We start from the raw sequence: 23,138 nt of genomic DNA, 5'->3' as shown, positions 1-23,138 counted from the left end.
CCTGCACTCAGATGGTTGGTTGGCAGCAGCCTGCAAGACCAATGGCCAGTCACAGGCCTTGAAGCACATTCCACAGTGACACATGCCTGGTGCGCAAAGAGTTCTAATGCAGTTCTCAAGGAGTCCTCTGGAGGGTGGGAAGTTCCAACCAGCTCTTCTCTCTCCAACCCCAAACACAAACGAGGCACTCACAAAACTCGGTGAAACATATACATTTATATTGAAATATGCGCTAAACAGTGAGCTCTACCAGTCATCAATGCCATTTTGCCAAAGCAGAATCATAGCTTTTTTGGGGGGGAGGGGAAGAGGTGGAAGGTTCAGTTCAGTCAGTGAAGGGGGAACCCCCCTTTCCCTCTCAGCAACAAAAAGTCACAACAAAGCAGGGCTCCAATGCATCGCCCCAGACTTGAGTGTGCACCAGCCTGCACAATCCTCTCTGGTGGTCTCCCAGTCACAGCCACACACACGCACCACAAGATAAAGACAGCATTCTTTAACCTTTGCTTTCATGCTTTTTCTTGGCTGCAATAAATATAAAATTGGCAATGCTCATACACCACAGGACAAATGAGATTCTGGGTTGCAGCACATAACTGTAAACAGCAACAAGTTTAAAAAGAGAATCCAAGTAAAAGCTCAAGAGGCCAGTGACGTAAATGGGATAGGGAGTTGCCAGGAGCCCCTGGCAGCAGAAAAGCCAACAGAGCAACACATTCTCAGCACATCCCAGTCAGGTCCTCTTGTGGGCACACCATGGAGCAGAACGCTGACTGCTGTCAGCAGATACGGCAAGATGTTAAGAGATCCTGCAAGTGGTCTGAGCAGGGGGTGCTGCAATGGTTTCCAGTCATCTTTCAGATAAATGTCTCTCCTTTCCACATGACCATCAGGAAAGCAGCCAAGAGCGAGGTCAGCAGGCAGGAGAATGGCCAACTGCAGTGCAGCAAGACTTGACATGCGAGAGAGGAAGTGACCATAAGGCTGTATCTGCGAAGGAGGCTGTTGCTGTTATAAAGTTGGGCCAATGGGCCCTATTTAGCACTTCCTCTCACAGTTGGAATATCCAGGCCTCTGGTTCCCCTCAGTCACGGTTTGAGCAGAAAGCGCGGGGGGAGGGGGAGAGAAATGAATGTTTGGCCCATAAGCAGCTATGCAACTAGTGTCGCAGGACCCCATGCAGATTGTTGAGTGAGCATCAGGTCAGTGCTACTGTTTCCACGAAAGCTCTGCAGAGATCAAAGGTCTCAATCCCCCCCCTTGTCCCCAGTGTGGGATTTCAGCAGGCAACCCCTCCCCTTGCCGCAACACTGGTCCAAAAATGCTCTTGAGGGAGCAGCATCCCTGCACTTTTGGAATTTACCTGCTTACGCTAAGGGAAATTTACAGGAACGATAAGAGAACTGAGAATCGGTCTACCTGAAGAGCATCAAACAAGAATGTGATTCAAAAACTGCACTTGGTACCGAGACCTCTCTAGCACTGGGAAGAGACAAAAAAAACCACTAATATATTCAGCACTACAATGGAGTGGGGAGGCAGACAGGAATTTGTGCTGTAACCGACTGGCAAAGATTGAATAGTTGATGCCAAATAACTTGCTCAAGTAAAAGCAAGGCAGGAATGATATAACTGCTTAAAACAAATGTGGAACAAAGCCCCTTCCCCACCCCCCACCCCAGTCTGAAAGGTATTTTCTTTCCCATTTACACTGGCATGAGTTAAGGCGTCATATCCCCATTTGCCGCCTCCTAAAAAGTTCTAGTCCTACCTGAGGCAGGGCAACAGGCCGTTCTCCACAATGGGTTTCTTGGTTGGGGTGGAGGCACACTTGAGAGGGGAAGGCTGCTGCTAAGCTCCATCCTTTGCTGTCAGAGGCCTCATTAGCCTAGACAAGATGCTCTTACAAGACAGACACACAACAAAAATACATGCCTTGGAACTTGTAAAGCTTCAGCCTGCTGCAGGCCTTGTAAGAAATGAGTGTACGTGGCTATTTTAAGCTGACGAAATAACAGTCCTTTGCTATTTACTCTTTTTTTAAAGTGAGAATGACGAAGAGGAGCAGCTCCAACACAGTATCCTTCAACATGAGATATCACGGTGTGAAGAAGTGTCAGTCTGACACTGGAGGGAAGGGCTGGCCTTCAATCAGGCTCCAGTGCCACGGGGCTTTTCAAAGAAGCTAGGAATGTTACACCAAAGCACACTAGAAGGGGTAGGCTCTATCAGGGACGCAAAACTGGGCAGCCCCAAAGCAAATGATACCTACAAAGCTAAGGAAATAGAAAACGGGCATCGTTCACTGAGTTCACTTACTCAACGCCTCATTTCCCACACCCCAGAAGTTGTCACATGCAGCCATGTTTTGCTTCTCCTTTTGCCAGAGCCAGAAAGCAGCGAGAGTCACTTAAAACAGAAACCCAAATGATAAAAAAGTCTCCAAGCAAGGCCAACTTTCAAAGAAGCCACTATTTTTGAGTTCAGGGACTGGAATGTGAGTGTTGCTACTGACAGAAGCCTGGCCGGACACTGGGAGGGACACTGGCAGAGCGATAGCAGGACACGGGCAATGGACAAGCAACAAGTATGTTCACACTGTAAACAAGAAATGACTTGAAATAAAATCCTCCTTCAGTCAATTTTCTTCCTGCAGCCAAGACCACCCCAAAGAGGCCGCTCTCTGACTGTTTGGCTGACCCAGGTGCGGTTCTGCCAGCCACCCCCACTCCACCCTTTCCAGTGCTAAATACAACATTTAGTAACATTCAACAATGGAAAGTGCCTCCTCCGAGGAAGGAGGGCTCTGTAGTGCCAGGGTCAACAAAAGAACTGCCTGTGTGAAGCGGGGGTGTCATCAACACTGCAGGGCCCAGCCACTCAGGCCAGGGTTGCCTGTTTCTCTTCAGGGGTCTCCTCCAGCAGCTGCATGATCAGTTCATGGAGGGGTTTGCAGACCTTGGCGTAACCCGTGCCTGTGAGGTGCAGGAAATCAAACATGTCATGGCAAGAGATGGTGCCGTCCGAGTGCACGAAGCCCCCGTCCACGTCCAGCAGCTGGACATTGGTGAGTTTGGGCAATGAAGCCTTCAGAAGCTGGTTCACCTTGGTGTTCTTCTGCCGCAGAGGGTTCGGCTTCTCGCCACGTGGTAGCAGGCCCTGGAGCAGGGAAGGGAGCAGAAGCGCTTGAAGCAGCTGTTCTGGCTTTATAGGAGAGCTGCTCCTGGAACCCTACCCCAGAGACCTCTTCCAGGCATAGAGGCTATTCATTCTTTGGCAACCTCTCCGGGCACTAGTGAGTATCCTGGTCCTTGTGATTGTGCTATATGCTCCTCCCCCCTCCCCTGGGGGAATCTTTTTCCCTTGAGATTTCTGTTTCTCTCTCTTGGGGAGACAGTGGCCAGTTCGGGTCTTGCCCCTGCTTTTCAAAATGGATTTGAATTTAGACAATTGTACTAGAAGGCAAGAGAGAGGAGTCTGGCTGCTGGATCAGGTGAAGCTCTTACAAAGCGCAGCTTCCCTGCATCAGTCCTCCCCAGAGAGCAGCATTCAGCAGGACGTAACGCTCCATGGCACCAGTGGACTTAGCTAACCATTGTGGCTGCCAGGTCTCTCCCCCACCACAAATTTCACGCTCCAACATTCTGTAAATCTTTCTAGGTCATTGTTATTATGTAGGCAGGAGAGAAGTTTTTCAAAGATCTTAACTTTTCCCCCCCTTAATGAACGATTCAAAGCAACTTCTGAAAATAAAACTAAGACACAAATTTCAGTGTTCCGTATCTTAAAAACAACAAGAAACTGACTTTAAATTCACTGCAAGTAATAAATTACTTGCACACACTGTATGACTACCACAGGGAGTTCATAACCCTGCCAAGAACACCCCCTTGGCTAAATACATCTTAAAACTGGGCAAGAGATGGGATAGAACTGGGGGTAGAGCATCCCTCCCAACACACAAGACCCACTGCTAAACTAAGTATGCCCGGAGAACTATTCTCCACTAAAAAAGAGAATACAATGAAACAAGTAGGATAGCCCCACTTTGAAGTATGAGACCCCTTTCCCCAAAGCAATTGTGCCTCAAGATAGAGGCACAGTTCTTTTCTTCCTTGACTTAGAAAAGGCACTTCTTGCACCGTTCCTACACAGGGAAGGGGCAGGTTTGCTGTGCACTTGCCTTCTCCTGCCAGCCCCTTTACCAGAAGGAAAGTTGAGCTTACAGAAGGCACACCCAGTTCCATAAGGCCTACTTTGTTCATGGACTACAGCGAAACATACCACTACTATGATCTTGGCCTGGGGCTGCCGCGTATTTATCAGCCTCACAATAGCCTCTATTCCGCCAGCTACTTCCTCTGCTGTGTTTTCATGGTTATTTGTTCCAACCCAAACAACAGTGACCTGCAGAGGAGAGAAAAGACAGTAAGCAGCCATTCCTGCATGATGCAACTTCAACAGAAGAGGGAATAATGCATTCTGTGCTTGTGATAGCATAAGTCACAGCTGGAAGCAGTTGGCAGCCAACCGTGTGCTCCAAGGATCTGTCCTGGGACCGGTGCTTTTCAAACTCTTCATAAATGACCTGGAGACAGGGTTGAGCAGTGAGGTGGCTAAGTCTGCAGACGACACCAAACTTTTCCGAGTGGTGAAGACCAGAAGTGATTGTGAGGAGCTCCAGAAGGATCTCTCCAGACTGGCAGAATGGGCAGCAAAATGGCAGATACGCTTCAATGTCAGTAAGTGTAAAGTCATGCACATTAGGGCAAAAAATCAAAACTTTAGATATAGGCTAATGGGTTCTGAGCTGTCTGTGACAGATCAGGAGAGGGATCTTGGGGTGGTGGTGGATAGGTCAATGAAAGTGTCGACCCAATGTGCGGCGGCAGTGAAGAAGGCCAATTCTATGCTTGGGATCATTAGGAAGGGTATTGAGGACAAAACGGCTAGTATTATAATGCCGTTGTACAAATCTATGGTAAGGCCACACCTGGAGTATTGTGTCCAGTTCTGGTCGCCGCATCTCAAAAAAGACATAGTGGAAATGGAAAAGGTGCAAAAGAAAGCGACTAAGATGATTACGGGGCTGGGGCACCTTCCTTATGAGGAAAGGCTACGGCGTTTGGGCCTCTTCAGCCTAGAAAAGAGACGCCTGAGGGGGGACATGATTGAGACATACAAAATTATGCAGGGGATGGACAGAGTGGATAGGGAGATGCTCTTTACACTCTCACATAATACCAGAACCAGGGGACATCCACTAAAATTGAGTGTTGGGCAGGTTAGGACAGACAAAAGAAAATATTTCTTTACTCAGCATGTGGTCGGTCTGTGGAACTCCTTGCCACAGGATGTGGTGCTGGCGTCTAGCCTAGACGCCTTTAAAAGGGGATTGGACAAGTTTCTGGAGGAAAAATCCATTATGGGGTACAAGCCATGATGTGTATGCGCAACCTCCCGATTTTAAAAATGGGTTATGTCAGAATGCCAGATGCAAGGGAGGGCACCAGGATGAGGTCTCTTGTGATCTGGTGTGCTCCCTGGGGCATTTGGTGGGCCACTGTGAGATACAGGAAGCTGGACTAGATGGGCCTATGGCCTGATCCAGTGGGGCTGTTCTTATGTTCTTTATTAGCTGTAGATTACAGGTTACAAATGTAATAAGTGCTATAGACATAAGCAGAAAATATCTACGTGTCCATCAGCAAAGAGCTGCTTTGGAAAAACAACAACCAGCAAGCTGCCCACACACTCATCACCATACTTTACCTTGGGCTTTATGTTCTCCAGCTCGCCATTCTTTAATCTCCACAGAACGTGCCCTGTTGTGTCCCCTCCGATTCCAAAATTCAGCGCATGCAGTGGCGAAAAAAGCTCTCGCCAAATCTGTAACCGAAAACCAATTTGCTACTTTAGATAAACAAGTACAGAGAATTCCGCCAACGAAGAAAGAAAGAACTTCTGTGTAGAAACATCCAAGGTGTCGCTAGAATACCAGTAAAGCCTTGCATGCTCAGAATCTTGTAACAGTTATGGCATGAACTAGTCTCTGTTTAGAATTCTGAGTCTGCATTCAGATAAAGAACATAAAACATGCCTTGCTGACTCAGGTCGCAATTCACCTAGCTGGGCATTTTTTGCTGGAATGTCAAAACCCAAAGCACAGGTGGACCACAATCTACCTTCTGCCCACCCAGTGGTGATGAATCCCAGTGCTCTGTGGGAAGCAAATGCTCACATCCAACTAGCCCCTCAGCTCCAACCTCCACCACACAATACCTCATATTGCTGCAGTAGCTGCACCATGGAGTCCCCTACAAACAGCACATCGGGTTCCTTGTCTTTGCAGTCTAGGACAAACCGGTTATGCTGAACAAAAAAAAGGCAACAGGATTAAGTTGCATCTAGTAATTCTCTTGCATGGGAACAGCACAACATGCTATTTTTTCTGCCTCTCTTGGTGACATTATATTGCCTCTTTAATGCTGAACTTCTTTCCTCTACCAGAAGGAAATCACTGCACTGCCTTGCCGTGCAGTAGAAAAAGACCAAAGGTGCAGCAGCCCAACATTCTGAACAAAGGATTTCTCAAATGCCACTATGCAAAATACAGTTTGGCAGGCTGCTACTGCATTTTGCTATCCTCAGCACTATTGCTTGGTTGTGTGTGCTTAGGTTGAAATCCTATGCATACTTTCCTTGGAGTAAGTTCCATAAAACACAAGGGGAATTACTTCTGAGTAGACATGCATAGAATTGTGCGTTTAGAAAGACAACTGCTCTAATCCTCCTCTGCAGTTAGGGATGATGTTAGGAACTTGAGAGATGACCAGTTTTAATCCATTTCTGCCTGGCACAGCTGCACACATTCGACACCTTTTGTGCACGCTATGCAGAAGGGGCTTAACCAAGGACCGGTTCTTACAGAACACTTGAAATTTTCTTCAGCTTCACAGTCGGTGGCAGCCACGGCTCCAGCCGACACAGCCAAAGTCCTCAGGGACGCCACGAGAAAGCTGCCAACCCCGGAGGTGCACTGGGTGCTCTTTTACCTGGGACATCCACCTGTCATCTCCCTGGACGTCTTCAGCGGCGTGTGGGATGGCGGCTGGGTTTGAGTCGCCCTGGCTCATCCTATCCCTGCAAGGACAAGGGTTTTAGCGCATATATAGTACTCCAGGGACACCTGCAGCACGAACACACCAGCCGCTGCGCAGACACTCTGCTGGATGATTCAGCTCCTAGAAGCAGGGCTGTGAGGTGGGTGGGGAGGCAGGTGAGGCAGAGCCTCCCCACTGGAGTCCTTCGAAAAGTGCCCCCACCGCAGGAGACCATGTGGGTGCCTCCCACAGCGGCAGTGTTTTTCGAAGGACTCCAGTGGGGAGGCTCTGCCTCACCTGCCTCCCCACCCACCACACATCTCTGGCCTGCAGAACTCCCTGCCACCAGATGTGGTGACGGCACCTGCGTGTGGGTGGTGAGTGCCTCCCACGAGAACTCCAGTGGGGAGGCTCTGCCCCCCACCTGGCCTAGACGTGCCACGCACCCGTGTGCGTGCGTGCGTGTGCCACAGCCGTGCCGTTCCGGCTCCCTGGCAACCGCCCCTCAGGCGTGCCCGGCAGTGGGGCACCCGAGCGCCAGCCTGGGCACGGCTCCTCGGTTGGAGGCCCCGCTGGGCCAGGGGAGCGCAGACGGGCCTGCGGCGTCAGAGAGAGGGCGGCCGCCCCAGCGGGCGCCGGAGGCCAGACGCAGCCCGGCCCACGGCCCCGCCTGGCTGCGGACGGGGCCTCCCAAGCGGCCGGAGGGGACTCACGCCGGCGGCTGCGCCTCCATCGCCGGCGCGTCTCCTCCTCGCGCTCTCTCGGCCCTGCCGCTCCGACGGGCGCGCCCCTCCCTCTCGGGCCCGCACCTCCAGCTCTGCGCCTGCGCGACGCTCGCTTCCACCCGAGCGCCCACCGGCCGGCCAATCGGCTTCGCCCCTCCGCGGGAAGTCCCGCCCGCCGACGCTTTCACCTCCCCGCCTCCTCCCCAGAGGGCGCTCTACGGCAAGCCGGAGGGTTCGTCCCGCGCCCGCAGCGTCGCCAGTGCGCTCTTCTTTGGCGGCAGAGGGCCAGTCGCGAGGGGTCCCACGCACGCACGGGGAAGTGACGTCATCGCGCGGCACGCTCCATCCCGCGGGAGGGCGCGCGGTGGCGGGTGCTGATGTCGTCACGCGTTGTCATGGCGACTGTCTTTGACGTGCGAGTGGGGGGGCCTGTGGAGTCCCGCGCGAGGCAGCGCCGCCCTCGCAGAGACGTCCTCCGAGGCTGAGCTGCGGCTCAAGGCGAGGCAGGAAAGCCGCCCCGTAGAACGCGAAGCGGGGGGCGAGGGGCAGGCAGGCGGCCTAGAGAGAGACCAGGCGCCCCTGCTGCCTCCTCCCCCCCCGCCCTCCAGGTCCCTCAGTAGCCCCCTTTCCCCTTTGGTCCTCACAACAGCCCTGCGAAGTAGGCTAGGCTGAGAGACCGCCTCTGGACACCCAGAAGCTTCGTGGCTGATCAGGGGTCTTCCAGGTCTTGCCCAGCTCAAGGACCCCTGCCCCGTCCCGGCTCACCCGTTACTGCTGGGTTTGTGGCTGACAAGAGTTCTGTGACGTGTGCCATTCCCATGCCAAACACCAGACTATAATTTTGTATTCAACAGTATAATTTGTTTCCATGAACCCCTCTGCGTTTGGGAAAGCAGCACAAGACTGCATGCAGTGAGTGAAAATTGCTCCCAAGACAGGCAGAGCTGCATCAGGCCTTTCTTGCAGTGACACCTTCCAGCCTGGCTGTATGTGGTTTTTACACACCGGACAGTGACCGAAGAAACCAAAGCACAACTGTGGGCCCAATCCTGTCCAGCACTCCAGGGCTGATGCAGCTATGCCTGCCAAGTGGAATTATGGAGGCCTCCTCAAGGTAAGGGAACATTTGTTCCCTTATCTAGGGGCTGCATCAGTGCTGGAAAGTCATATAGGACTGAGCCCTGTGTGGCTTGCACAAATGGAAGGTGAAAATGACAGCCTTTCAGTTTGTGTGGGAGAAAGAAAATGCACTTTCCACTCCTGACAGTTGTCCAATAAGCAATTTCTCTTTCTGGGTTCATTTCAGCCATTTCTTCTTGTTTGGGAAATTTTGGAGGAACAGTTGAAAATTTCCTTTTTTCAGAGACACTTAGGATGTGGAATATAGACATGGGCCTAGTACTGCCTGTCCTGCTGCTACTTTACTTGTAATCAAATTTAAGGGTTAGGATTGCAGTTGAGGTGAAGCGGATAGGACTGAATAAAGGAAGGGAGGTGACTATCACAAATGAGAACAGCTGTGATGGTTGAGGTGGGGAGGGGGCTTCCAAACCCTGGTCTCGGACTGGATCCAAAGTGCCAGGATTCACCTTCCGGTATGGTGTGGGTGAATTCTGCACTGCACCTCCCATTTTTGCATCCAGTCTTTGCATAAACTTATGCTGGGCAGCCACTTTCACTTTCTCCTGATGGTGTGAGTTTGTGCAACGATCAGCAGTAAAAATGAAAGGCTGTGGCACAGAACAGTTAAGTCTTTGCCCATTCTGCACCCAGAAGGCTAATCCTGGTAGGCCAGTTTGGAGACCACTGGTCTGCATGCAGTGTTGCCAAGTCAGGAAAACAATGCTGCTGCAGCAGCAGAACTGTGGCTGACGGAGGACACCTCACAAATTAAAGTGCTGTAGGCGGAGTTTGATAATAATAATAATAATATACAGTATTTATATACCGCCTTTCTTGGTCTTTATTCAAGACTTTATTCAAGGCGGTTTACATAGGCAGGCTTATTAAATCCACGCAGGGATTTTTACAAATTGAAAGAAGGTTCTTTCTTTCAAGAACCACTACATATTCAAGGTGTTACACTCCGATCTGGTTTAACATTCTGGCCTCCATCCTCCCACGCTCCGAGCAGATGGAACAGCTCAGCTGCAGCTTGCCAGCTGCTTCAAGGTCGCACAGTGCCGGTGGCCTCGAACTGGCGACCTTGTGGATGTTAATCTTCAGGCAAATGGAGGCTCTACCCTCTAGACCAGACCTCCTGCCCATTGGGCATTGGGATAGGCATTGGGTGCAATCCTAACCAATTTTCCAGCACCTAGATAAGGGCAGTGCAACTCTGAGATAAGGGAACAAACATTGTCTTACTTTTGGGGAGGCCTCTGTAACTGCCCCCCAACTGCAGGATGCAGCATATGCCCCAATGGTACAGCTATGCCAGTGCTGGAAAGTTGATTAGGATTGCACCCATCTTTGACCAGTGGTTTTGTCTATAGATGGACTTTTCTTCACTTCAAGTCCTTCTGTAGACAAAGGCACTGGTCAAAGATGCCTATTAAATTCCACCTGTGCCACTTTAATTCCTTTTTCAGCAGGTAACAATACAGTAGATCTATCTCTCATTGCAGGGGAGCTGAAGCTCAGTATTGCCACAGGCAACACTTGGACCACTTGAAGCTAAGTCAGCTGCTTCCTAGGGTATCCTTGCCAACAAGGTTCTGGGAAGCAGCCATAATGGTGCAGGTAGATGGCATCCAATTGGAGCAAAATTCACCACTCATATCCCTGTCTGCTCATGTTACCTGATGTAGGAGAGCACAGAGTGGTGGTGGGGGCTCTCTTTGGGGGAAGAGGGTGCTTTACTTCCTGAGGGCCTAATCCTATCCAAATTTCCAGTGCCGGTGCTGCATCCTATGTTGTGGGGGTAGTCACAGAGGCCTCCTCAAGGTATGGGAACATTTGTTCCGCAATGGGCTGCATTGTGGTTGCACCAGTGCTGTAAAGTTGGATAGGATTGGGTCCTAAGTCTGCTTTTGTCAAAGCCTGTATCATTCACAGCTGTCACCTGAATTTGTTTCCACCCACTCTCTTGTGAAAGGGCTGGCTGCCACCTGTCATTTCTTCCTTTATAATCTGTGAACTTCCCCTCCCCTTTAAACAAGAGGGCCAAATTAATAGTCAGCAATTAGAATTAACAAAACAGGCACTGAAATAAATCTGGTCCTGAATGCTTGAAGCAATAATAGCTGTGGCTGCTTTGCTACCTTAGTTAATAATTTATTGGTAACCATGTAGTAAACCACTGGCACGGATAGGAGCAACATGAAGAGGGGAAGGAGCACAGGAAGAAATCCCAGGGTTTGTCAATGTGAGAGCCAGTCCTAACCCTCTTGGCATCTTTTAAGACTTGTGTAAGGAAGAAGTGGGCAGAAATGGGCAAAGGCACCTGTACAATCAGCGAGGTCTGGTCCAACACAACAGTGATCATACTCTGAATTCCACATTAATCAGCCCAGCCACAGACGCAGGCATGCACACCTCCGCACATCAGACGCCCCTTGTTCTGTATTTAACATCACTGAGATCAAACATACACTGAAGGGAATGAAAATGGTCAGCAGCCAAATTCTATATTTAAAAAAATTGTTCTGACCAGCTTAGGATGTGTTGGAGGTCCTTGGCTGCTGACACCCCCACAGCCATGCCGACAGCACCCTCAGAAGCCAGTTGAAGGGCACATTCAGAACGGTGTCGTGGGTGGGATGTGGAAGAGGCAGCAGCTGCATCCTGTGCCTCCAGATGACGGCAGGCAAAACTCAAATGCACCCACAGAAATCCACAGAGTGCAAAAAAGCACCAGAACACTAATTCTCTGCAGCCTGCCCAGCTTGTGGGGCGCAGGATTCAGACGCCAAGCCAGTTCCAGCTTGCCAAGGAGCCCATGATGCACCTGCACCTCATGGGAACGGGAAAGAGCGCTTGGCACGGCCCACACATCGCATGGGGCCAGTGTCGGCACTTGTCTCCTTGGCATCCTGATGCCCAGGGAGATCCACCAGGTTGGAGGGCTGCTCCGTGCACCCCGCGCAGATGGGGGGAATCCCTGCCCCACAGCGGGAGTCGCAGCATCTCTTGCCCGCCCCTCCTCTCCCAGGACTGCCCTTGCCGCAAGCCGCGCTGCCCGTCCCCTCCTGCCTCACAGCCGGGCGCCCGCAGCCCCGCCTGCCGGAGCTGAGCCTCGTCCCGAGCCCCGCTTGCGGGATGCCGCCCGGACTCCCAGGCACTGCCCGCGCACACCCGGGCGGGCTCAGGCTCCGCTCTTCCCGGCCCGGCCACCGCTTCCACTGACTCCGCCGGACGCGCTTCTGAGCAGCCCTGCGCGGCTCGGGCTGCGCTGAGGCTCTTTCCCGGGAGCAGCAAGTCCTGTGCGGCCTGCTCAGCCGCAAGGCCCGCCCGGAAGCAAGTCCCACCGCGGCCAGCGAGGCTCGCTCCCGGCAGGCGCACGGCTCGCGGCCTCGGTGCGCGCTTCTGCGCTTTCTCGGAGGAAGCCCTGCGGCCGCGTCGTGTCCCTTCACGCGCCCCGTCGGCGTCCCGCCCCCGCTCGCGTTACAGCAGCCCCTCCTCCGCCGTTGCCATGGCGGCGCTGCGGCCCCGCCCCCGTGCGGATGAGCTCACGCGGGGCCGCAGCAGCAGCCCCGGGAGGAGCGGGGGGAGGGGCGGCTCGCGCCTGCGCCGCCTCCTCACAGCAAGATGGCGGCGGCGGCGGCGGCGGCGGCAGCTACGGCGGGGGGCGGCGCGGCGGGCGCCCCCCGCCCCCCGGCGCCCCCCTCCGCACCCGCGGCCCCCGGGCCCCGCCCGCCGCCCGCGGCCCGCCCGCCCGGCCCGGCGCGCATCGGCCACTACGAGCTGGAGCGCACCATCGGCAAGGGCAACTTCGCCGTCGTCAAGCTCGCCACGCACCTCGTCACGCGCCTCAAGGTGAGCCGCGCAGCCCCGGAGCCCTCCCGCCGGTCCGTCCGGAAGCGGGGCCCGTCGGGGCAGGCCGAGTCGGGCCTCTGCGCGGCTGCCCTGGAGCAGGTCCCGGGAGTCCGTGGCGCCCCCTCCCAAGCAGGCGCGGAGAGGGCTGCAGCCCGAGCCCGAGCCCAGGCCCTCCTCCTCAGGAGCAGGTCCCGTGGCGGTCGGTGGGCTCGCTCCCGCGGGCCGCCTTCGCTGGGGAGGCCTCTGCCCGCCCGCCCGGCCTGCTCTGCGCGCCCCACTGACAGGTGCCTGGCAGTGCTGCTGGGCCTGGCGGGCGGGCCGGCCGAGTGGCGTCCTGTGAGGGGCTTGGGAGGGCAGGACTCTGCTCAGCAGCAGCAAGGGGGGCGCGCAGGGCCGGTCCTGGAGGGTGGAGGACGCGCAGGGGTCGTCTCCTTGCAGTGGGGCAGGTCTGCTGTTGCTGCCCTGCACAGGAGCTGCAGGCTTTTGTGCCAGCCGCACAGAGCTGTGCAGGGGGTGGCTGGTGTGGCTGTTTCCCCCCCCACAGCACCGGGTGACCCCTGAGGCGGAGAGTTGGACAGCCTGAAGGAAGTATCTCTGTGCCCAGCGTGTCATTGGTCTGTGGAACTCCTGGCCGCGGGAGATGGAGATGGTCTCTGTTCTCGGCGCCTCTCAAAGTGGACTGGACAAATAATGAAGGAAAAGGCCACAGACTGTGGGGGGCACACGCGGCCTCCTGGTTTTAGAAGTGGGGGACGTCAGAGTGCAACAGGATACAGGTCTGTGTGCTCCTGGAGGCATCTGATGGGCCGCTGAGAGAGGCAGGAGGCTGGCTTAGGTGGCCCTTTGGCCTGATCCAGCAGGACTCTTCTAATATTTTCTTAAAGGAGCCTGTTCACATGGACTGTTATGAGGTGAGCCGGAATCCAAGTGAATGGCTCTCCATGGATTCTGTCCCTTGGAGTGGACAAGTGTTCTCTCTTGGGTCTGATCAGCAGTTGCCTGTGTGAAGCCTGGCTTGTGCCACCTCAAGCTGGTTTGAGCAGTGCGCCTGGTCTCTGCTTGCAGCTAATGAGGCTTGGATCATGCAGGGTGAACTCCTGAAACAACTGGTGTTTGGTCTCTCCTGCGGCAGGAAAGGGGATTTGCATCTCTGAGAAGTCCGGTAGAGACCAAGCAATGTGGCTTTGTGAGGAGAAGATGAACCTGTGAAGCCTAATACCAGTAGAGCAAATCATTGGCCTGGTGGTGGCTTTGGTGGTCTGTGGCAACTACAGTGGGACACCTGCCCATGTCCTGGTATCCACATGGTCTCAACCTCATTTACAGAGCAGGTCAGGCAAACACATGTGTGTTGCTGAGCATGTAGCTGTATTGCACTTGAATGTGTTGTTTCCTACCAGATCACTTGGGCAGAGGCAGTTCTGCTCAGTTCAGTGCTCTTGAACCTCAAGAAGTACCTGGCTCCAGTGTTTCTGAATGCAGCTTGACTCGAGGTCGGTGTGTGTGTGGTCTGACTTTGACCAGCGTGTTCCTTGCCAGGAATTTTCTTGTTGTGGGAAAATATCAGGTGAGAGTGCTTTTCCCTTGCCCTGTGCCTTTGCGCCTGGTGTTGTGTTGCTGCTGGTGGCAGTGTGCAGTGCTCTGCAGAAACCTGGGGGAGGGCTTAGTCAGTGACTGCAGGCTGGTCTGGCAGGGTCACCAGGTCAGCTCCCTTCTTTGTGCTGCTGCCTGGCAGAAAAGCAAGGCAGGAGTCTCCTTCCTGCTTTCTTGTTGCCTGCTCTGGCATCCTCTGTGGCTCAGGATGGGTGCCTGATGTCCAAAACCTGTTGGCCGAGCAGCTCCCGGTATCTTACACCAGAAACCTGCATGACAGAATGCTGCCTTTTCCCCTCTTGTTTTGAATTCAGGGAGGGTATCGAGTGCGGGAAGACTCCGGCAGCTTCTGGCCTGAAGGATGTGGATTTGTGTGGTTTCTCAACACCTCTTGAATGTGTTCTTTTAGCTCTGCCAGTGGATTGGGTTGCTACTCTTGAGCTGCTCTTTCTGACTCTACTTTCATCCCTTTGAGAAACTTTCTCCTGCCTGTGTGGTCTGGCCTGAGTCTGTAATTGTGTCAAGAGGTCGGTGCAAATTCCTGAAGATCAGCTTTCAGTTCTTGTCCTGGCAGGGGGTTGGACTCGATGATCTTGCAGTTCCCTTGCGCTTCTGTGATTCTTTCAATGGTCTGACCTATCAAGGCCTGTTGGGCTGGGGCTGGGTAAGGAGAAGGGTGGGGGGGACAAGGTATCCCGAAGGTGTCTTTGAATAGCTCTTCTCCAAGCTGGATTTGTTTTGCTGCCTCTGACAGGCCCTACGTGCTGCATAAGTGCCTGTTTGCGCAGGGTCCTTCTAGTCCTCCTGTTTGTTTGTGTTCTTGACTGGAGGTGGTGATTCAGAGGCGGCTGTCTGCAAACAGGCCTAGAGACAAATGCCTGATTGTTTACAGAGTCCACCAGAGAGCCTGCCGGGTTGAGCAGGGGGCCAGCGCTGAAGTGGGTGGAAGTGTGGTGGGGAAGCCCCGTTTTCCTCCCTGGAAAGGCTGGCCAGTGTTGGGAGGACAGGAATTCTGCCTGAGGCCTGGCTACAGAGGCCTGTGGATGGGATCACAGTAAGAGTTGTGGTGCAGCTACTTGCAGTGATGGTCTCTTGGCTCATGGGGAAGCTGCAGAGTTCTAGGGTGGTGCTTGGGAGCATGGTGAGAACTCTTGGGAGGTGGGACTTGACACAAAATCGGCAATCTCCCCCACCCTGAGTGTGTTGAGGTCAGTGTCTGCTTGGTGGTGCCAAGAAGCAGAGGAGCTGCCATTAGACTGACTTTCAGGTTTCCTGGTGTTCTTCTGTATTGGACCACTGTTAAAATTTGGGACTGCATGAAAGCAGGTGACTTTGTATCGCCTGCTCCCTTGAAAGCAAGACAACAGCCGGCCTCTGCCTCCTGGAGACCCCCTACTTCTCTCTGGAGATTCCTGACTTCTGTGTCCTTCTGCAATGTGTTTTGGCCTGGGACTGGTAAGTGTTGCCCCTGTAGGCGGGTCCGTGAGGTGGGGTGTGATGCCCCTGCAGGTGTTTTGAAACTGAGCATGATGTTTTTACCTCATGTTTACCTTTCAGTAAAAAACATGAGGGGTTCCATTTATTTCATGTGTTCTTGCTGACCTAGAAAATCTGTTTGCTGGATGTCCTGGTGCCGGGGGCAGTGTGGCAATGAAGTGTGTTATGCCTGTGAAGCAAAAGTGAAGGAAGCCTGTGCGCAGGAGAGTAAACACAGCTTGTGTTGCTTCCATCACTTTTAGTGCATGGCAGGGAAGCTGCTGTTGGCCAGACAAGAACCCTACCGGCCTCTCCATTGGTGGCAGCGACTGGACACCTGCAGGATACTGGGCTGCCCCCCCTTTCAGTGTCTTTTCATTTCGTTCCTCTGCCAACATTTGGATGTTGCGCCAGGAGAGGGCTGCCTGCCTGGGGAGCTTTTCCCAGGCTGAGGATGTGTCCAAGTACCTTGTGGCAACTGCTGTGCTTGCAGGGGATGGGGTTTGTGAAATCTGGGCAATACAATGCAGTGTGTCCTTGTGCAGTATTACGCAATATAATGTGGGATGGGCTGTTACCTCGGTCCCTCTTTGTAGCGAAGTGGGCTCAGCAGTCCCCGACTCATGGCGCTTTCAGAGAAATCCCTTTGGATCACAGAAAGGGCTACTTGCAGGAATGCTGCATTTTGGGGAAGCGCTGGAGGGACATCTGCTCAGAGGCCTTGGCTTTCCTGGGCTCCTTTTCCATCTCTTTTTCTAAGGACGGAGCCTGAAGTTGGATCCAGGTCTTCCTCGCCCAGGATTGTCGGCACAAGCTGGCAGGGGTACTCCCAGCTTTGCTGCAGAGAATGGTCCCTCCCAGCCCTGCCCAAGGGGAGTGTATCTAGGGCTTTCTGCATGCAACCCTTGCGGACAACTTACCCCAGCTCATCTCTCATCCTGGTGAGACTTGGAGTGTGGAGGGGTCACTCCCACTGCATACTTTGCCAGCAAATCCTTCTCATTTCTGCCCGTTGTGTACTGTGCCCAAGGAGTTGCCTGTGTGTAGGCTTGCTCTCTAAAATATACTTGAGCTCAGAGGACTTGCCCAAGCCTACCTTCCAGGGGCCTCCCTCTCGCTTGGGCATCCTCCCCTGGCTGTTCCACCAGCAGCACTTTTTCTAGAAAAGGGGAGCTGCTTTTCTGCTGACTTATCACCTGCAGTGTATGCTGGCAAATGTGGCTTTTTGGCTGGAAGAGAACCTCTGAGTGGCGGCAACAAATGCAGCAGTACAGCCACCACCTGCCTTTGTGAGGGAGCCTTCTGTTGCAGTATCAGGGCAACATGTCCCCATGTATTTTGGGGGCTGTTGGCCCTGAATAGGAGAGATGGGCTGCTGCTTTTAGTTCTGGAGTGGGGCAACTGCAGGCTGATGTCTTGGTATGTGGGGAACAGCTAGTGGGGTATGACATTGAGATAAGCAGATCTGCTGTGCTGGGAACTGTTTGGAGGCCAAGAGTGAGGGGGATGCCCAGTTGTGCTTTCTTGTGCCAGCTGCCTTGCTGTGTCTTGGGAAGTGAGGTCCTTGCAGGTGGAGCCAGTTTGCTCTTTCCAGGGTGGCGGGGGGAGGGGGAGAGAGATAGTGCTGGTTTTGTCTTGGCTTCCTGTCAGGCTTGGATCCCAAGCAGTACTCTTGAATGTGGCAGTGCTAATCAACTGAACCTTTCGCTTTCCCCCCTGTGCTGTTGGTGCTGAGTTTTGTGCAAAAGCTTTTTGGCATCTATGGGAAAGACACCTTCTGAGGGGCTCCCCTGGGACTTGTGGTTTCTCAAAGACCTGACCCGTTTGCAGGAGGCTGAAGAGGCATGTGGAGAAGAGGTCATGGTCTGTTGCCAGCATATTTACGCCGTGATTCCCTGGACGCTCCTTAGAGGCAGAAGGAAAAATGCGTTAAATACTTCTTGGCTATTTACGATGCTGCCTGAGCTCTGAGTAGTTATTGTCTCTGAGATACTTTTGTACAGTTGGGAAAAGGACTTCTGGGCTGAACATTTCATGGTGGTTTGGTGGTGGTGGGGGGCTGTATTTGTGTTCCTGGATACCTCCATTTGTGAAAAAATATCACAGTGCTGTGGGGGAGGGGTAAGAGACTTGCCTTGGGAATAGATTTTTAAGAACATAAGAACAGCCCCACTGGATCAGGCCATAGGCCCATCTAGTCCAGCTTCCTGTATCTCACAGCGACCCACCAAATGCCCCAGGGAGCACACCAGATAACAAGAGACCTCATCCTGGTGCCCTCCCTTGCATCTGGCATTCTGACGTAACCCATTTCTAAAATCAGGAGGTTGCGCATCAAAAATCAGGAGGTTGCATATAAAGCTTTTTCCATCCCCCCCAATCTTGGAGTAATTGGGTCCCTGTCATCTGGCTCCGAACAAGAGTTGGACTTGAGATTCCTTGGCCTCTCTTTTGACTGTACTTGAGAGTTATCTCAAAAATTGTGACTTTAAGGTGAATTGAGTCTTGCCGCTGGACTGCTCCAAGAGTTCGTTCCATCACAGAGTTCCTCATACAAATGAATAATTTGCTTGATGTGTCAGGTGCATTGTCTTCTTGTGTCACTCTTAGGAAAGCAACATTGGGAGATCTCCCTCTTGGCAGTGTTTGTGCTGCATGCAGCTTCTCTTCCAGTGACTAAGGGCTCGTGGAGGTGTGGGAAGAGGGCAGGAATGAGGGTCAAGGCCAGCTGGCTAGTGTGCTTGTTTGGACAAATGATGTGTGCAGGCTTCCTATGGAAGGAGGCAGTAGAAGTGATTCTTGAACCTACATGCAGTGGGTGTAGACCATTTTCTGGTGGCCACCTATCTGGACTAACCATAGTGGTAGTAAGGTGGATTTTGAGTAATGGCTGGAAGCTAGGCCATTGGAGAGAGGAGGCAGGATTCAGTGCTTGTAAGGAACAGGCAGGATTCAGTGCCTGTGCTGCATTGATTGCTGGTGATGCAAGGTGGGAGGGTGTGCATCTTCTGTTCCTTTCTTTTTTGCCCCAACTGCACCAACCAGTGATGGAAATGAAAGTGTTACTTGCCTGCAAGATCCTTATTACTATTGTGAAAGGCTCCCCAGATTCTTGTTCTTTTGGGCTGCCTGAGTTCTAAGGATCTCAGCCTGAAAACAGCATGTGCAGGGAGGGAAGGAACATGATTTTTGCAGGTAGCACTTCTAAGCTCTGGTGAAGCATCTGGTAGCATGTCTACAGCAAAGGGCCAGAAGTCCCAAGGGTCAGTTGGGATGACTTGTCTGTCTTGCAGATTGTGGGGTGGGTAGGGGAGGCCTCCTCAGTGTGCATTCGGGCATCTTCCTGTTACTGGCTCTGGCACCGTCCTTTAGAGTTGGTAGTTCTGCTTTGTTTGTCAATGCACTTGAAGTAATAGGAATTGTATGGATTTGGAGATCATGGAGAATGAGAATGCCCCTGAAAGTCCCCAGCACACACTGGCATCCTTGCACAAATGCTGACTAGAAGCTGGGTCTCTTGGACTTGACGGTAATAGAGGAAAGCAGTGGAGACTCCTGTTTCCAGATGAATGAGAGACTCCACTGCTTTCCTTGATTGCCAGTAAGTTCAAGAGGCCCAGCATCTGATCAGAATTTGTGCAAAGATGCCAGTGTATTCTGGGGGCTTTCAGGGGCATTCTCATTCTCCATGATCTCCAAAAGTTCACTTCGCTCCAAGCTTCAATGCTACTGAACTTACCTGGGCTGTTCTCTTGTATTTGCTTGGCTCTGGGGTCCACGTTTTTGTCCAGAGTATTGTTCGGTATACAACTGTGAAGGCTTCTGTCATGATTTAAATTATTGGGATATTTTGTACATTGCCTTTCTTTCATGAATGGCGTTCAAGGCAGCTTACAAGAAATTGAGACAGTTGAAAAATCGAGAAAAATGTCAGAAACTGGGGGTAAAAGATCTTTAACTGAGTGTGAAGGTGCAGGTAAAAAAAGCTGCTCTTTCCTCATGGTTTGGTGGCTCTTATCTTTGTGATATTGTGCTCGCTCTCTTAATACATTCTTGTGATATAGTTGGCTGGCAACACAGTGTTTGCCCCTGAAGATCTGTGGCAGACATATCTTGGTTGTGTTTGAACCGCCTCCTTCCTCATCAACTTTGTGACAATTCTCACCCCCCACCCGCTGAAAATGTTCCAAGCCTGTAAATATTAAGCTTTAAAGAGTCTTGTTGCATTTCCAGAAAGAACATAGTGGTGCCCTCTCCAAAGGACTAATGTGCTTTCTGTTTCTGCATCTCTTTACCAAGACCAGGTAAAAATCTGGAGACACTTTTGCTGAATTTGGCCAAATTTCCTCAGATCCAAGCAGTGTGGGGAGGAGAAAGCTGGAAATGCACGGTGGAAGCCCAACTTGCCATGTGCACATTGCTGCTGCTGGAAGATACTTTTTGCAGACAAATGGGGTTAGTTTATTCCTGTGCAAAAAATCACAGGTTGCTCCAGAGGAAGGGATGGCCCTTCTCCCTCTGAGATTGTAACAGCCAGCAATTTTCTAGTTCTGTCCAAAGTCCTCCAATAAATTTTAACACTGTTCAGGTCTTTCTAATGGGAAAGACTGACTTGGTTGGAAAATCAAGACCTGCAAGAGGGTCCTGTGCAGCAATTGTGCTTTTAATAGCATAACCATTAATACCTGTTGAAGAACCACCATGCGTGTTCCCACTGGTGCCAGATCTTAACGGGTGCTGGGTCTTTCCAGTACACAGAGCGATGTTGCTCAAGAGGTGTCCTGGTGTGTGTCTTGATGGGAACATAATATAGCACAAGAGATGGACTGGGGAGTTCCTGGTCTACCTCTTGGCTTGGTCATGAGCCCAGTTGGGTTGCATAAGCAAGCCCTGACAAGCGAATACCTTTTTGTAAAACAGAGGCCAAAAAGATCCATGGCAAGAGACGTGCAGAGCATTTATGGGATAGTGTTGGTGGATGCAGGAATGACCAGACCTATGGCCCCCCCCCCCGTATTTGTGTTTATTTGACAAATGAGGGTTTGGGTACAGGCATTTGCCAATGTAACCTAATTCTGCTCCCGAGAGGAGTGGTAAAGACACTTTTAGGCCAATGGTTCCCAACTGTTAGGAGTCTGTGAACCACTGAGGCAAAAATTGGAATCATCATGGATTCCAACCTCCCAGCACACAAAAAATTGTAGTAATCAGAGAAGAGGTATTATAGAGTTATTTGATTTAATCTTTATTCTGCAGTGGTTCTCAGAGTGGTGGTTCACGACCCACCATTGGAACGTAAAAGGGTCACTTTCCCCTTAAGAATTACCCAGAAATGGCTGTCTTGACAGTGCTGCAGTGATTGTGGTGCTGCGGGCACCCAAGCCCATTTAAACATACCCAGGGGGACTGTGCAACCTCCCAGAGGGCCTGCAGCCCCCTGTGCAAGCCTTCCCACTCTGATCTGCAGTTGGAGCCCATTTCTGACTTCAGAAGTTCCGTGCCCCACGGCTCCAACCGCAAACCAGAAGTGGGCTTCGACTGCAGTCGGAGCCCACTGCAGTGGGGGGAAGGTTCGCAGAGGGTGCTGTGAGCCTCCAGGACCCTCTGGGAGGCTGCACAGCCCCCCCAGGTGTGTGCCTGGGTGCCCATGGTTGCTGCAGTGTCTTTGGGACATCCCCCATCCCAGTTCCCACCCCTACAAGGATTTACCCCCGATTTTCAGTGAAACTCCTGAAGAGTTTGAGAACCACTGCTTTATAGAGAAGATGTTGCTTCTTTTGTTGCCAGCTGCGGGCAGTCTGTTCTGCGCCCTCTCTGGTGATCCTTTGGTGAGTGCTCACTCGGCAAGTCGCTGGAAGTGGTCAAAGAGAATTTGGACCAGAGGTAGGGAACCAGTGATTTAGGTGCAATTTGCAGGGAGAGATTGTCCGCCAAGGTCGGGCTGGTGGAGGCAGAGAGAAGATTTCACTTTGGAAGTTACACCGGCAACTGGTGTCCTTCGACCCTCTGATGAGGGACAGTTGTCTGTGCTGGTTTAGAAGACTGCTGAGAGGCATTGCTGCTGTCAGACTTAATTTAATTTTACTGGAAATAGTTCTGGATTGCCTTTCAATCCCATCAAAAGGACCGACAAGGTGCCTCATAGCCTATCAAGAAAACAATGATAAAAACCTATTTAAAACTGTATGCCCCCTACCCTGCAGCAAGCAAAAAGTATATACTAAATACAATGGGCACACACCCAGAAGCAAGAGAGAGAATCCAACCTAAGCAGGTAGTCTTCATTACCGAAGTTTTGTAGATGGGGCTGCTACAGAAAAGATTTTGTCCTTCATCCCTACTAGTAGTGCCTTCGGTGGTGGTGGGATGTAGAGCAGGACTTCCAGTGATGAACGCAGAGTGTGGGTGGGCTGATGTGAGGGGAGACATTTCTTCAGGCACCAGGTCCCAGTTGAGTAGGGCATATCTAAGCAATAGCCGTCTTGACTTGTGCTTGGAAAGGCACTAGGATGCAGTGTAGGTCAAAGAACCTGTGACATAGTATGCCCTGACCAGTGGTACAGGAAGTCACTTGAACTGCTACATTCTGTCCAGAAAAGACAACTGGTGCTTTCTTCAAGGGCAGGTCCAAGTAGATATACTCGAGTAGTCCAGACAAGATATGACAAAGGGATGGACCACTTTGGGAATGGGCAAAGACATTCTTGGGCACAGCTGCCTCCTGTGTCTCCAGGAGTTTTCCCAGACTGCAAGCCTGGTCTTGCAAGGGAGATGCAGACTCATCCAGACCAGGTCATCAGGAGTTCCCAAGGGATAATACCAGGCCTGTGGGGCAGAAAGTGTTAGAGGTTGGCGGTCATAATGAAGAGGGAAAATGTGGCTGCCAGAGGTGCCATTCAGTGGTGGTGAACTTCCCGTGCTCTCTGACTTGCACTTCTCTGAGATCTGAGACCAAGGCTGCATTGCACATTCCAGTTGTGTGCCCAACTGAAAAGTCATTAGTAAGCATTAAACATTAGCAAAAACATTAGCAATGCTTAGCTCCCGCATGTGCACACCTCAGCAGCACTTGGGGGGGTGCTGCTGCTGTTGTGGTTGCATTAATGGGGGTGGAAATGCTGCTGCGCACCTTGCAGACACAGCTCCATGTGCACTTGTCCCCTGTCCCCATGTGCCTGTGTGCCATTGTTTATGGTCTCATGCTTCCCCGCTTCCCCCAGCTTTGCTGTGAGGGTTCCAGGCTTAGCTGCCTGGAGGAAGTGCC

General features: G+C 52.2%; 2 protein-coding genes across 3 annotated transcripts in view; one reads left to right on the top strand and one right to left on the bottom strand.

The window, feature by feature from the left end:
* Positions 1-197: 197 nt before the first annotated feature.
* Positions 198-7,914, bottom strand: PAFAH1B2 (platelet activating factor acetylhydrolase 1b catalytic subunit 2). Its single transcript, XM_066639371.1, has 6 exons — positions 7,817-7,914; positions 7,056-7,143; positions 6,283-6,372; positions 5,773-5,889; positions 4,285-4,407; positions 198-3,159 (listed from the first exon to the last, which is right to left on the bottom strand). The coding sequence occupies exons 1-6, from the start codon at positions 7,834-7,836 to the stop codon at positions 2,881-2,883; spliced, it is 717 nt and encodes a 238-aa protein (XP_066495468.1). The 5' UTR covers positions 7,837-7,914; the 3' UTR covers positions 198-2,880.
* A 4,752-nt stretch (positions 7,915-12,666) lies between these two features.
* Positions 12,667-23,138, top strand: part of SIK3 (SIK family kinase 3) — a 68,315-nt gene continuing 57,843 nt past the window's right edge. For both annotated transcript variants that reach the window (XM_066639407.1, XM_066639406.1), the window contains exon 1: positions 12,667-12,805. The gene's annotated coding sequence lies outside the window, so the exon portion shown is untranslated. The remainder of the gene's footprint in view (positions 12,806-23,138) is intronic.

This window comes from Tiliqua scincoides, chromosome 11 (assembly GCF_035046505.1).
Source record: "Tiliqua scincoides isolate rTilSci1 chromosome 11, rTilSci1.hap2, whole genome shotgun sequence".
In the NCBI taxonomy this organism is placed as follows: domain Eukaryota; kingdom Metazoa; phylum Chordata; class Lepidosauria; order Squamata; family Scincidae; genus Tiliqua; species Tiliqua scincoides.
This window is presented reverse-complemented; position numbering and strand designations above follow the sequence as displayed.

Coding starts and splice junctions, on each gene's coding strand:
- PAFAH1B2 (XM_066639371.1), bottom strand. CDS start 7,836: ATGGAGGCGCAGCCGCCGGC. Junction 6,373..7,055: donor ATGACAGGTGGATGTCCCAG/GTAAAAGAGCAC, acceptor TTTTTTGTTCAG/CATAACCGGTTTGTCCTAGA. Junction 5,890..6,282: donor AGCTACTGCAGCAATATGAG/GTATTGTGTGGT, acceptor TTTCGGTTACAG/ATTTGGCGAGAGCTTTTTTC.